This window comes from Borostomias antarcticus, assembly GCF_949987555.1.
Source record: "Borostomias antarcticus genome assembly, chromosome: 8".
Classification (NCBI taxonomy): domain Eukaryota; kingdom Metazoa; phylum Chordata; class Actinopteri; order Stomiiformes; family Stomiidae; genus Borostomias; species Borostomias antarcticus.
In genome coordinates this window covers 9,842,873-9,857,474 of record NC_140241.1, presented here as the reverse complement: position 1 = coordinate 9,857,474, position 14,602 = coordinate 9,842,873, and the positions used below count along the sequence as shown (strand labels likewise).

At 49.4% G+C, this 14,602-nt stretch overlaps 1 protein-coding gene across 2 annotated transcripts in view; it reads left to right on the top strand.

Moving 5' to 3' along the window:
* ptprub (protein tyrosine phosphatase receptor type Ub) overlaps positions 1-14,602 on the top strand; it is a gene marked incomplete at both ends in the record, with an annotated part of 192,271 nt that overhangs the window by 132,304 nt on the left and 45,365 nt on the right. For both annotated transcript variants that reach the window (XM_084441699.1, XM_084441698.1), the window contains 4 exons: positions 2,297-2,406; positions 6,457-6,658; positions 9,872-9,974; positions 10,314-10,587. In XM_084441699.1, the coding sequence (XP_084297825.1) occupies positions 2,297-2,406; positions 6,457-6,658; positions 9,872-9,974; positions 10,314-10,587 (689 nt within the window). The remainder of the gene's footprint in view (positions 1-2,296; positions 2,407-6,456; positions 6,659-9,871; positions 9,975-10,313; positions 10,588-14,602) is intronic.

Genomic DNA, 14,602 nt, shown 5'->3' with positions numbered 1-14,602 from the left:
TGTGCGTCCTAATGACATCACATAGGGGTAGCATATACAGACTGAAAAGTAGGGGCCCTAGAATGGATCCTTGTGGGACCCCACGTCATTGAAGTGTTTTTCGAGCTCTCGGCCAATTAGGTAGCTCCTGAACCAGTTGAGGACTTGACCAGAAACGCCAACCCAGTTCTCAAGTCTTCCAATAAGGATATCATGATCAACAGTGTCGAAAGCTACACTAAGGTCCAGAAGGACAAGGACAGAGAGCTTTTTCGTATCATTGTTGATTCTGAGGACATTAACAACCTTGACCAATGCTTCTCTGTGCTACGATGAGGGCAAAAAAACAGACTGAAAAGTGTCAAGGATACAGTTTGCATCTAGAAAGTCATTTAACTGTTTGAATACATTTTTTTCTAGAATTTTACTTAAAAATGGGAGGTTGGAAATCGGTCTAAAATTACTGAGGACTGAGGAGTCTAGGTTGTTTTTCTTCAGGAGGGGTTATAAGAGCCAATGGGAAAAGACCTGTACTGAGGGAACAGTTAACAATGGCCAAAGTGTCCTCAGACAGAGTTAATAGTCTTAAAAGACTTGGGGAATAGGATCGAGAGGGCATGTAGATGACTTAAGTTGTGACGTCACTTTGCTCAGCGTCTCTGTGTCAACCGGTACAAACAAGCTCATCCCACTGCTCAGTGGAGAAGGGTCAGCGAGCAGAACATTGATCTTGCCTGGGTGATATTCATCCTAATGTCATTTATCTTATCTCTAAAATATGCTACAAATTGCTCACATTTGGAAGTAGAGAACATGTTGACAGGTGTGTAGGGGGCGGGGCTTATGAGGCAGTCAATTGTTGAAAAAAGCACCCTGGAATTATTATGATTTCTAGAGATAAATTTTGAGAAGTGATCTCTCCTAGCATTTCTTATAGCCTTATTAAAGGCATAAAGACGTTCTTTAAGTTTATCATGGTGAACCTGCAGCTTTTTCTTCCTCCATGTGTGCTTAGCTTTTCTACATGTTCTCTTAAGTTGATGTATCTCCTCATTCCTCCATGGAGCTTTTTGTTTGGCCATGACCTTTTTCAATTTCATAGTTGCTACAGAGTCAAGGGCAGCGCTCAATTTGGCATTACAATTGGTCACTAGGTCATTAACATGTGAAAGCCCAACTTTAGGGGTTGTTACACTATTTGTGTTCATCATTATTACAAAGTTATCGGCTGCTGCAGAGTTGAGAAAGTGTTTCATGACCAAGCGTTATGCGCTAATCTCAATTTATCAATGCTGAAAAAAATACAAAAGTGGCTGAAACGGCAAGGTCACTGATAGAAGATACACCAGTCATAAGAGCCTTTGAGATCACAAGGTCAAGGGTGTGGCCTCGGTTGTGAGTGGGTCCAGTAACGTGCTGACCAAAGTCCATTGAGTTCAAGAGGTTGATAAATTCCCTGACCTTGTCCCTAATCACCTCCTTGACCTTGTCCCTAATCACCTCCTTGACCTTGTCCCTATTCACCCTCATTATCAACATGCAGATTAAAATCGCCTTTGATGATACTGTTATCATAGTTTGTGTGGATAATGGACAGTTGCTCAGAAAAATCTGCTAAGAAGGTTGGACATTGCTTGGGTGGGCTATAGACAGTAACTATCAGAACTGGAGGCTGGCACTTTAAAATGACAGCATGATATTCAAGAGAGGTCAAATCATCAAAGGAAATGCTCTTGCAGCTCAGAGCATCCGTAGCTATGGTGACTGACCCTGCTCCTTTTGTCCACTTGTAGTAGACTGAAATAATCTATAGTTGGGAGGAGAGGCTTCAATTAGGGCTGATGACCCATTTTCTTTTAGCCACGTTTCAGTTAGAAACATACAGTCTACTTTACGTTCACATAGGTATAAGATCGTTGATGAGGAATGTTTTCGTGGACATGGATGGATGGTATTCTCTGGATAGAGGGGCTGACTGGCACTACACTTTGTTAGAGGCACAGAAATCAAATTGTCAATGGATACACCATTTGGTCTGTGACTGGCTCTGTATGATTTTGTAAACCACTAGAGACACTAGCATCACTAAAAACTGACCGATCAGAGGTAGTTACTATGTCGAAAATAATTGAATGAATGAATGAATGATTGTAGCCTACTGTACCAAAGGGCCACAGCTCTGGGGTTGAATTCTCTGTTCCCAGACTAATATTATGAGAGAATGATACTGACCCTTGGATATGATACTGGCATTATATCCTTGCTGTGGGGTTATCACCTCAGTTCCCTGACTTGTTGCTCTGCTGTCTTCCCAAAGTTCCTGGTGGCATTGCCCCAGAATCGCTGACCTTCACCCCCCTGGACGACATGGTCTTCCTGAAGTGGGAGGAGCCAGTGGAACCCAATGGTCTCATCACCCAATACGAGGTAAGCACAGTATTCTTTTTGACTAATCCATCCAATCCTCTGATTCTGTTTTCACCCTTGGAGCATTGCCCTGTTTACTTTCTGACAGGGAATACCAGGGGATTGAATAGCTTCTTTGGACAACATTGGGGGGGGGGGGGGGGGGAGTGGGGGGGGTGTAGAGATAAGATTAAAAAAAATAAATACATGCCGCAGTGAGCAGTCACCCTCTTAACGCTGCTCGTTAGCACTCCGATTAATCTCAACATGAACCGTCTTATCACAGCCTAATGTTCCACCACCTTCTTATCATCACAATCAGCCTTTTTTTTATTTTTTAAATCAACACTGCAGTACCATACTGCAGCACTTTTACAATTACATCATCTAACACAGTCTTATAATGAATACAGGCAAGCTAATTGTGTACAGAGTCCATTACTGAGCTAATTAGCATTGCTCTGGGATGCTGTCGTCATGCCGACCTCTGTTTTGTCAGCGTCGGGCGAGCCAATCACAGGCTGCGTTCTACCTTCCGTCCTCCGGGCGTCCTTCCGTCCGCAACTCCAATGTCACCTCGGGGATATTATTAAACAGGATTTGGGGCTTGACGTACAGTATAAGAAGTGGAGGCCTGCCAGGATTTTCTCTGTGTGGCGTCTCTGGTGTCCCCGGACTGACAGAGAGCGCTCTGCACACAGCCGGACGACGAGTCCTCTTCCTTTCTCTCAGATGAAACCATTGACCAGTCTGGCCACCCTGCCCACCTCCAAGGCTGCCCTGCTCACCCTGTCATACCTGCCTTTATACAACCTTCCGGTGCCTGCTGGTTCTTTCTATGCTGTCTCAATGCACACATTATCATTTAGCAGACGCATTTATCCAAAGCGACTTAAAATAATTGCATTTAATGTAGGTAGTCAGTGTACTTCTACTCGTCAGAGCTCACAAGCTGAAGCCAAAGTGCACGAGCAGTAAAATATGAATACAGTAGGTGCTCACACAGCTGTTGTGCTCATTATGAACCGGTAAAGTGCATAGAAGCTACTTTACTGTGTGTGTGTGTGTGTGTGTGTGTGTGTGTGTGTGTGTGTGTGTGTGTGCGTGCGTGTCTGTGCTTTTTAAAATGAGTTTGTTTCACTTTTACCCTGTATGTCTTCATTCCTGGCTTTTGTATTCAAGAGATTTATTGTCTGATGCATAATTGTACAACAGCAGTAAAATGGGGTTGCAACAACTCCGGCAACTGTGCAAATAACAAACGATAGTGATAGCGAACAATAATGTATGAACTATATACAGGCAAAATGATAAAGTGTCATAGGGCTAAAATAAAACAAGCAAGAATAAATACAGGAAATGTGGTGTGTGGGGGGTTTAAATACATACAGGAGGGGTGATGTACAGGGTTTTAAATACATACAGGAGGGGTAATGTACAGGGTTTTAAATACTGCAAATACAGGAGGTGTGATGTACAGGGTTTTAAATACTGCAAATACAGGAGGTGTGATGTACAGGGTTTTAAATACATACAGGAGGTGTGATGTACAGGGTTTTAAATACTGTAAACAGAGGAGGTGTGATGGGCGGGGCTCTAAGTGTTTCTGATCCGTGTGACCTGAGGGAAGAGGCTCAGTCAGTCTCAGTCTCAGACCTGGACGTGACCCAGCAGAGACGCTGGCTGTGTTCTGTGGTCACGGGCCGGCCGGTCGGTGCTGTCCTGACCATGCGTCCGGCACATCGGACCACCCTGACGGGCCGACGCGTCCTGAGAGGGTCCGAATCAGACAGTGATGTTCCCAGAGAGCACAGACCCCCTACTGTGACAGTGACAGGCTTTATTGATAGTTGTAATTGTTTTAATTGAAATAGGATTATATGGCTTCCATGTACTTTTACTGTATGGCACTTTTGAGTTGATGCATTGTTTTTAATTTGAGTGTGGGATGAAACTGTTTGTACTGCTGCCATTCTTGGCCAAGTCATTACATTTACATTACATTACATTACAGTCATTTAGCAGACGCTTTTATCCAAAGCGACTAACAATAATTGCATTTAACGTAGGAAGAGCCAATGTACTACTACTTGCCAGAACTCACAAGTGCATCTTCTTTCTAAAACAAACAAGTGACTAAGAGCATAATCTAGTGCTGAAGGCAAAGTGCAAGAATCACAATCTAAAGTACAGTGCAATATAATATAATAAGTGCTTAGGTGGGAGGATTGTTGTAGTACTTCTTGAAGAGATGAGTTTTGAGCCTGCGACGAAAGATGGGCAGCGACTCTGCTGTCCTGACATCAGTGGGCAGCTCATTCCACCACTGCGGGGCCAGGACAGAGAAGAGCCGTGACCGTGTCGATCGACCGCAGGAGCCTCGGAGTGACGGGGCAACCAGTCGCCCTGAGGTAGCAGAGCGTAGTGGTCGGGAGGGGATGTAGGGTTTGACCATGGCCTGGAGGTAGGAGGGGGCTGTTCCTTTCATTGCCCTGTAGGTTAGCGCCTACAGGGCAATGAAAGGAACAGCCCCCTCCTACCTCCAGGCCATGGTCAAACCCTACATCCCCTCCCGACCACTACGCTCTGCTACCTCTTGAAAGAGAGACTTTAATCTCAATGGGTCCAAACCTGGTTAAATAAAGGTTACTTCCTTCCTCGGCCGCCTGAGGTGACGCGAGCACCGCCTCGTCGTCTTCATCAGGTGATGTCGTCAGAGATGGGAACTCCAAACGCATCCTGCCAAACGCGTGCCGTATCATGGACCGCGGAACGCATTGCAAATAGTCGGGCCCATGTAGGACCTCAACTCCCATTCACCCCTCCTAACATAGGCTACACATGCGCACATATGACGACACCACGGCTAAGAGGCCTACGTTATTAGGAAACTAAGTAACCGCCGGGAGCATGGAATTAGCTGTATCTTAGTCCATTATCGTTTTCTAAAATCAGAATACGCAGACTTTTAAAAGAAACGTAAAACTCACCACTGCTCTTTAGATATTCCTGCAGAAGTGTCTCCGTCTGTCGCTGTGCTGGATGAAGTCCCTGCCAATTCCCGAGGCATCCACTTCAGCCAACAAATCCTTGTGTTGTGTGCATGGGTGCTCATCAAACTGTTTAATCTTTTCTGTGTCACAGTTGATCGCAGATTTGTCCTTATGCGACGGAGGGACGAGAAACACCTCTCAGCACTGGCAGTTGCCACAGGGATGGTGTAGAACAACCTTTTGAGTTTGAGCACTTCTGGCAATAGAGTTTTTGCCACTGGAATTGCATTCATTGCCGATGCTGTTGATACTGTTTGGCCTGCCCCGGTCGGCACTGCGTCCAGCGACATTTCAAGCTGTGTGCGAAGAGTCAAAGTCAAAATCGGTCTTGTAGAGATCTACTATGGAACACGGGAAACGGATCACTTCCTTTTGAGCTGCAGATACAATCAGGTGCTCCAGTGCAGCTGGTAGGCTTACATGCGAGTCTCTTACATGTTTGAGGTCACCAGAAAGAATATCCGGAACTGCAAAGTACAGTCTCCTGTAATAATCCGTCGTTTTAACGTCTTTTTTTTGTCTTTAATCAGACAGTGTGACACATTCCCACTTTACATGGGGTCCTTCAGTCTTGGGAAGGTGTTAGTTAGCAACACACAATCATTATACTGTCTTGAAGTTTAATGAATACTGTAGGACACTTATTCTAAAATAATCATAATTTGCTCCTGAGGCTCCCATTGTCACAACAAAGGAACGCAGATTACTCTGGGCTGTAAGGAATATGAGCAATCAGTGCTTTGATTCAGAATAACAAGCCGATTTCAAAGCCAATTGATTCACAGGAGAAAGTCTATTCAAGAGAGGAATTATTGGGAGACTAATTCATCTACAAAGTGAACGCAGGCTCTTGCACTGCATGTGTTGTGTTGTGTTGTGAATTACCCTCCGACATCTCTCTCTCTCTCTCTGTCTCTCTCTCTCCTCTCTCTCTCTCTCTGTCTCTGTCTCTCCTCTCTCTCTCTCTCTCCTCTCTCTCTTTCTCTCTCTCTCTGTCTCTCTCTCTCTCTCGCTCCAGATCAGCTACCAGAGCATCGAGTCCTCGGACCCGGGCATCAATGTTCCGGGGCCCAGGCGGACCGTGTCCAAGCTGAGGAATGAGACGTACCACATGTTCTCCAACCTCCACCCTGGCACCACCTACCTGATCTCCGTCCGCGCCCGCACCGCCAAGGGCTTCGGCCAGACCGCCCTCACCGAAATCACCACCAACATCTCGGGTAGGGCGTGAAGAGCTGCTACTGTGTGTGTGTGTGAGAAAGAGAGAGAGAGAGGAGAGAGAGAGAGAGAGAGAGAGGAGAGAGAGAGAGAGAGAGAGAGAGAGGAGAGAGAGAGAGGAGAGACAGAGAGAGAGAGAGAGAGGAGAGAGAGAAAGAGAGAGAGAGGAGAGAGAGAGAGAGAGGAGAGACAGAGAGAGAGAGAGAGAGAGGAGAGAGAGAGAGAGAGAGAGAGAGAGAGAGAGGAGAGAAAGAGAGAGAGACGGAGAGAGAGAGAGAGAGAGAGAGAGAGAGGAGAGAGAGAGAGGAGAGACGGAGAGAGAGAGAGAGGAGAGAGAGAGGAGAGACAGACAGAGAGAGAGAGAGAGAGAGGAGAGAGAGCATGCAAACATGAGTGTACATCCTGAATGCTGTGTGTGTTTGTGTCTGTCTGTCTGTCTGTCTGTCTGTCTGTCTGTCTGTCTGTCTGTCTGTCTGTCTGTCTGCCCATTTGCCTGTGTGTTGCTAGACAAACATCACTGAACACGCCCGGCTCATCGCAGTGTTGGAAACCGGAGAACAGTAACACGCGACGTGTAGGTGAAGACAGTTTGATAAGCGTGTTGACCGGCGCCGGATGCGAGGATTGTGGGCTTGAATTATGGATGTGCTCTCTCTCCCTGGAGCACAATGTACACACTATACATGGTATACGGCGCATCGCCTCAAAGAGAGAGCGCAAAGAGAGAGCTGCTCCAGCCGGTATCCCACCGGGGCGTCTCACTGTTTGTACAGCGTCATATTTGCAGTCAGAGCCGAGGCTACAGAAACGAGTAAATCCTCTCAGTCCCGCTCGGCTATAATTAGGTCCTGGGACCTCCCACACAACCCCCCGGGTACCAACCCCTCTCTCTCTCTCGCCACAGATAAAAATAAATAAAAAAAAGAATAAAACTACTCAGAGCAGAAGAACACGGCGAGAGAGCGACTGTGATTTCCAGCGCGCTCCGAAGGTGTGACGCGCTGTCACCCCACAGCCCGGAACGCCATAAATTAACTCCAGGAAGTGGGTAGGGAAGGCAGGGCAGAACTGGAGCAGGGGGAATGCTGGCTGTTGTTTGTGTGTGTGTGTGTGTGTGTGTGTGCGCGTGTATGTGTATGTGTGTGTGTGCATGTGTGTGTGCACGTGTATGTGTGTATGTGCGTGTGCGTGTGTGTGTGTGAGTGTGTGTGTGAGTGTGTGTCTGTGCGTGCGTGTGTGTGCTTGTGAAAGAAAGATGCAGCGTGTCCCCGGGACCAGTCGGCCCGGCGCTGAGAGTCTCTGGGCTTATTAGCGCTGATGGAGAGCCTGCCCAGGCGTCCCCTTTACTGTTAATGATGCGTGTTCATCTTACGGTATAAAAGGCACCGATGACACCTCAGCGGGAACCTCAACGCTGCCGTTTCCCCCTCTCTCCCCCGGCCCCGCCCCTCCGCCCCCCTCCCCACACTGCCGCATTACCATCTCCACACAGAGGGGCGGACAGCGACTTCTTTCGTTATAGATCGGCCGCTCAATCACTCGACGGCCGTAAGTCAGGCGTGGCGCCGGGTCTTGGCGTGCGGCCAGGAAAAGATAGAGTCCAGGAGACATTACGCATCATCCTCAACCGCCCGGGCCGGGCCCCGCGGAGCAGAACATTCACTTAAGAGTCCTGGGCTCCTCTTTCGCTCCTGCCGCCGCCGACAGCCAACAGCTCACACTCCAGCCCATCTACTGAACTGTCAGCTTCCTACTGTAATGGCCTACTGTACCTCAAGAGCGCACACTTAACTCTGCACCCCTCCGGCTGAGGGATCCCAAACCCAGAGCCGGTCTGACTGCGTTCTCCTCCACCTCCTCCGCGCACCACCAGGCAGAGCACGGGGGCGAGTAAATCCACACTTAATGAGTCGGCGTTTTGAAACACCTCGCTCGAACGGCGGGCGGCAGGCGCTGCGGGCCGCGGACGTTTTTAAAGTGCCGTCATTACCGGTTCGTCATAACCAGCGCGCCTCCCCTCCCCCTCGCTAGTTGCCTGGTGATATTAAAGAGCGGGAAGGCGGTAGGCAGCGGCGTCTCCGGGGAGAAGCGCGGCTTTGGCCAAATCACGTAAAATTACAAGCTCCTTCAGTCGTCCTCCTTCGCATTACTTTTAATTGCTGCTCGGTATCCAAGGCAACCGGAGAGGGTACATTCCGTGTGTTTATGAGGGAACGGCTTCTTATTTGATTTTTTTTTAATTTATTTTTGCAGACTTTAAAATGACCGTCGGTCACTGGTGTTAAACCGGTGATGATGCCATGTGGACATTAAAGGGACGGTCAGGTTCATAAGGGTCCAGGGCGACTGGCGGGGTGTTTAAAGGGACGGTCAGGTTCATAAGGGTCCAGTGCGACTGGCGGGGTGTTTAAAGGGACGGTCAGGTTCACAAGGGTCCAGGGCCGCTGGCAGGGTGTTTAAAGGGACGGTCAGGTTCACAAGGGTCCAGTGCGACTGGCGGGGTGTTTAAAGGGACGGTCAGGTTCACAAGGGTCCAGGGCCGCTGGCGGGGTGTTTAAAGGGACGGTCAGGTTCACAAGGGTCCAGGGCCGCTGGCGGGGTGTTTAAAGGGACGGTCAGGTTCATAAGGGTCCAGTGCGACTGGCGGGGTGTTTAAAGGGACGGTCAGGTTCACAAGGGTCCAGGGCCGCTGGCGGGGTGTTTAAAGGGACAGTCAGGTTCACAAGGGTCCAGTGCGACTGGCGGGGTGTTTAAAGGGACGGTCAGGTTCATAAGGGTCCAGTGCGACTGGCAGGGTGTTTAAAGGGACGGTCAGGTTCACAAGGGGCCAGGGCCGCTGGCGGGGTGTTTAAAGGGACGGTCAGGTTCACAAGGGGCCAGGGCCGCTGGCGGGGTGTTTAAAGGGACGGTCAGGTTCATAAGGGTCCAGTGCGACTGGCGGGGTGTTTAAAGGGACGGTCAGGTTCATAAGGGTCCAGTGCGACTGGCGGGGTGTTTATGAGGGGCTGGAGGTGGGGGGGTGTTTATCACAGGGGATGTGGTAGCGTGACGGACACAGCTCAGCTCTTGTAAACAGGGACTGATGAAGGTTGTGGGGGAACGTGTGTGTCGATAGTTTTTTATTGGTACATATTCCCTAATGGCTGAGTAATTGTGTTTGTGTGCGCGTGTGTGTGTGTATGCGTGCGTGTGTGTGTGTGTTGTTCTTTCGCCAGCGCCCACGTTTGACTATGGGGACATGCCCTCACCCCTGGGGGAGACAGAGAGCACCATCACTGTCCTGCTTAGGCCCGCGCAAGGCAAGGGGGCGCCCGTCAGGTAAGACACACACACACACGCACACACATACACAAACACGCACATACAGTACGCACACACATACACAAACACGCACATACAGTACGCACACATGCAGACACACGCACACACACACGCACACACACACACACACACACACACACACACACACACACAGACAGACAGACACACACACACACACGTCTGTACTGTGCGGGTTCTCGTTCCTTTCTGAAGAGGATGAACAATGACCAGAGTGTTGTGCTGTTGCACCATGTGTGTGGGTCTGTGTGTGTGTCTCTGTGTGTGTGTGTGTGTGTGTGTGTACGTGTGTCCACGCGCACGCGTGTGTGTGTCCAGCACGTACCAGGTGGTGGTGGAGGAGGAGAGCGTGCGCAAGGTCAAACGGGAGCTGGTGGTCCAGGACTGCTTCCCGCTGCCCACCTCCCACCCGGAGGCCCAGGCTCGCGGGACCCCCCACTACTACGCCGCCGAGCTCCCCCCCAGCAGCCTACCCCAGGCCAGCCCCTTCACCGTGGGGGACAACCACACCTACAACGGCTACTGGAACGCCCCCCTCGACCCGCGCAAGAGCTACCTGGTGTACTTCCAGGCAATGAGCAACTTCAGAGGGGTGAGCAAGTATAAAAATAAAATCAAAATAAAATCAGCGGACCCCCCGATGCGCTCAGAACTAGGATGTAAGCCAGCGGGGGCTTTTATCCTGCCGGGCGGGCGTCTACTGAACTGACGCTGTTGGAGAGGGAATAGAACGCGCTGGCATTGTAGCCGGTAAACGGTGTACTGTAGGCCACATTCAGGCACGGAGCGCTTTGATTGCGTGCGAACAAATAGGAAGAGGAAAATTGTTCGGCGCCGGGAATTTTGCGCGTTACTTCCTTAGTCTGAGGCTCCCGCAGCGGGAATTTACTCGGAGTAAACAACAAGGGAGACGAGCAGGCATCTCTTTTCTTCCGCACAAATGATCCCTCTCTTTGCTGTCTACCCTTTCTTTCTCTCTCTCTCTTTCTCTCTCTCTCTCTCTCTCTCTCCTGTCCTCTCTACCGCTGCCTCTACCCTGCTCATCCCCTTCTCATCCCTCTCTAGTCATCCCTCCTTATCCATCTCTCTCCTCCCGTGACTGTCTTTCATCCCAAAACATTTGATACTCATTAAATCTTGTGACTAATGATGTTGACTGAACGTCTGGGTTGGGTGTGTGTTGACTGAATGCCTGGGTTGGGTGTGTGTTGACTGAATGCCTGGGTTGGGTGTGTGTTAAATGAGCGCCTGGGTTGGGTGTGTGTTGACTGAACGCCTGGGTTGTGTGTGTGTTGACTGAACGCCTCGGTTGGGTGTGTGTTGACTGAGCGCCTGGGTTGGGTGTGTGTTGACTGAGCGCCTGAGTTGGGTGTGTGTTGACTGAGCGCCTGGGTTGGGTGTTTGTTGACTGAGCCCCTGGGTTGGGTGTGTGTTGACTGAGCGCCTGGGTTGGGTGTGTGTTGACTGAACGCCTGAGTTGGGTGTGTGTTGACTGAGCGCCTGGGTTGGGTGTTTGTTCCGGATCGTTCCGTTCTCTGGTTCCAGAGCGCCGCTGTTCTGTTGTGTCCTCAGGAAGCCGCATTACCAGTCCAAGAACGCCATTACAGAGGGAGGGGCTCTACCCAGGACAGGCGCTCGCTCTGCCGTAATTGGGCAAAGGTGCCGGTGACGACAGAGAGAAAATTGCTGCTTCAGTCGCTGGCGGCCGGAGCGAGATGCTCTCTCGGAAGAGAAACCAGGCCAGCGTTGGCGGTGGCCTCTGGCGTAGATCCGGCAGGAACGGGTAGAGGTGTGAGAGTGGGCTGGGGTAACAGAGCCCCCCCCCCACACACCCCGGTGGCGTCTCTCTCTGTCCCAGTCGTGCAATGTGAGCACTTCACAGAAATGTGCTGCTGAGCAGGATTGGTCGAGGGGAGGGAAGGGATTAGTCTTTGTTTTGGAGAGCGCATCGAGGCCCACCGTAAGCTGAACACAGTGCCCGATCGTTCAACCCCACCCCGGGGACTCCGCCAGGCCGCGCTGGAGGATGGGGGGGGGGGGGTCCGGGGGGTCCGTCAGCGAGCTACAGGTTTCAAAGGGGTTCAGCGCCTGGGGACGGCCATGTAACCAGCTGTGGATCTCTAAGAATACGTGCTCCGTCCATACCGTCCTCGCTTTGGTCCCCCGCGCTCAGAGAAAAACAAATGTTCCTGAAAATGTTCAAAATCTGTTTTATCAGACATGAAACACACATCCTGTCCTGGTGTTTTCATGAAGGAATCACTGCTTGGCTACGGCTCCACTGTGATCCTCTGTTTGCTGTCGAAAACTGTTGTGTTTCAGATACATAATAAAACTTTTGTTTTTGTCAAAAATGCTTTCTTTTCAATGGCCAACATCTGATCCAAAGTGGCCCTTGTACACATTTGCGACTGCATGTAGATTTTAAACAGTGCACTTGAGACACAATGTCGCGCATCTTCTCATGCTAATTCGTTAGAGTTTTGCTGTCCAGCCATTCGAGTTGTTTTGACGGATATGGTACATCTAGAGGCACATGGAAGGTTCTGGATTTTGACTCTCTCTTTGAAGAAGTTTGAAGACGCTCGCAGCGTGAGCAGAATTTAAAATGCACCCATTTGCCATATATAACCAGTACAGGTACAGTCCGAGTTACGCAGCCGGTTCCGAAACGGATAATTTACTATCCGTAGTCTAGCAGTCTATCAGTGTCATCCTCAGCTACTTATCCCATCCGATCATGGATAAGATAAGATACAGTAAGATAAGATAAGATAAAACTTTATTGATCCTCCCAGGGGGAATTTTGGCATTTCAGCAGTTGAAAATTACAGAAAGGTTGGAAAGGAGAGAAACACTAGACTAGAGTAACAGAAAAGAGAGACACTAGATGAAGGAGGGAGGGAGTAGCAGCATTAAAGGGATATCAGGGGCTAAATACGTCCATATGGACAGTAACTGTGCACTATAGAATAGAATAACATATATATGTACCAGCATACATTCAGTCTAAAAAATAGGTAAAACGGAGTGCACAATATATGTACAAGATATATATATATATATATATATATATATATATATATATATATATATATATATATACACACACAAGTATATGAGTAAAAGAGTATACACACATACATGCATACATACATACATACATACAGGCTGTCTGGGTATATCTAGTAATACACATGTATACATGCTGTACATGCACACCTCTATAACACACGGAATGCTCAGGCACTGTTAGACAGTCTGATGGCCGCTGGCACAAAGGAACGTCTGAACCGCTCTGTATTGCATCTGGGTGGGAGGAGCCTGTGGCTGAAAGTGCTCCCCATCTGCCACAGCTCGTCATAGAGGGGATGGGAGGGAGGATAGACTTCAGTTTGTCCCTCATCCTCCTCTGTGCCACAGACTCAACCCCAGTTGTTGCCCCATGACAGAGCCGGCCTCCTCACCAGCTTGTTCAGCTGGTTTGAACCCCCGACCTGATGCTGCCTCTCCAGCAGGCAACGGCAAAGAACAGTGCGCTGGTTACGACAGACTGGTAGAACATCCTCAGCAGCCTGCTACACACATCAAAGGACCTGAGCCTCCTGAGGAAGAACAGTCTGCTCTGTCCTTTCCTGTAGAGGGCCTCAGTGTTGTCCAGTCCAGTCCAGTCCAGTTTGTTGTTCAGCTGCACTCCCAGGAACTTGTACAGTTTGAGTCCACCATTTCAATTTCCTTTCGCTGGATGGTGATGAGGTTGGAGGCCTCTTGGTCCTTCTGAAGTCCACCACCAGTTCCTTGGTCTTGCTGATGTTGAGTTGGAGCCGTGCTGAGCTCTTCTCAGACCATTCAACGAATCTCTCTCTGACCTCGTCCCTGTACTCCTGCTCATCGTCTGCCCTGATGCAGCCCACAATAGAGGAGTCGTCTGAGAACTTCTGGAGGTGGCACGCTCCTGAGCTGTGGCTGAAGTCGGAGGTGTAGAGGGTGAACAGGAAAGGACACAGGACTGTTCCTTGGGGGGCGCCTGTGTTGCTTCGTCCATGATGTAGGAAGTGCAATTAAATAACACTCAAGTATACAGTTGTGCAGAATCACTTGTTATTGTCTATTGTATAGGCAAGAGTCAATTTGCTTTTGTCTATCGTACTGTATAGGCAAGGTGTTCAATTGTTCAAGTTTTGTCAGTTCAAGTGATCAAGTGTACAGTAGTGCAGGAAGCATATGCCCAGTCTCCTGCTACTGTATCTCCACCAGTGGTTATATATAAAGTGTTGATAATTCATAGACTGGACTTTGCTGACAGATCTCCGTTAGGAAAGCCGGACATGGCCGGGCTGGGGGTTTGATGAAGAGGAGAAAGTCAGTTCCAGCTCTGTGACTTGAGTCTCTGCAGTCAAGACATGCAGCCGTACGGCCGCAGCCACGCAAGCGTCTTTATAGACGTGGGGAGGTTGGCTCTTACTGTCACTGTCTACTGTAAATCAAAATGGTGCAGTGAAGAACCACCCGGATGTTTTCCGTGCGGACTAACTTACTTCTGTGCGTTTTGATGTACTCTGGTTCTGGTACTCTGAGTTCACTGCGCTTTATGTGAATAAACAATA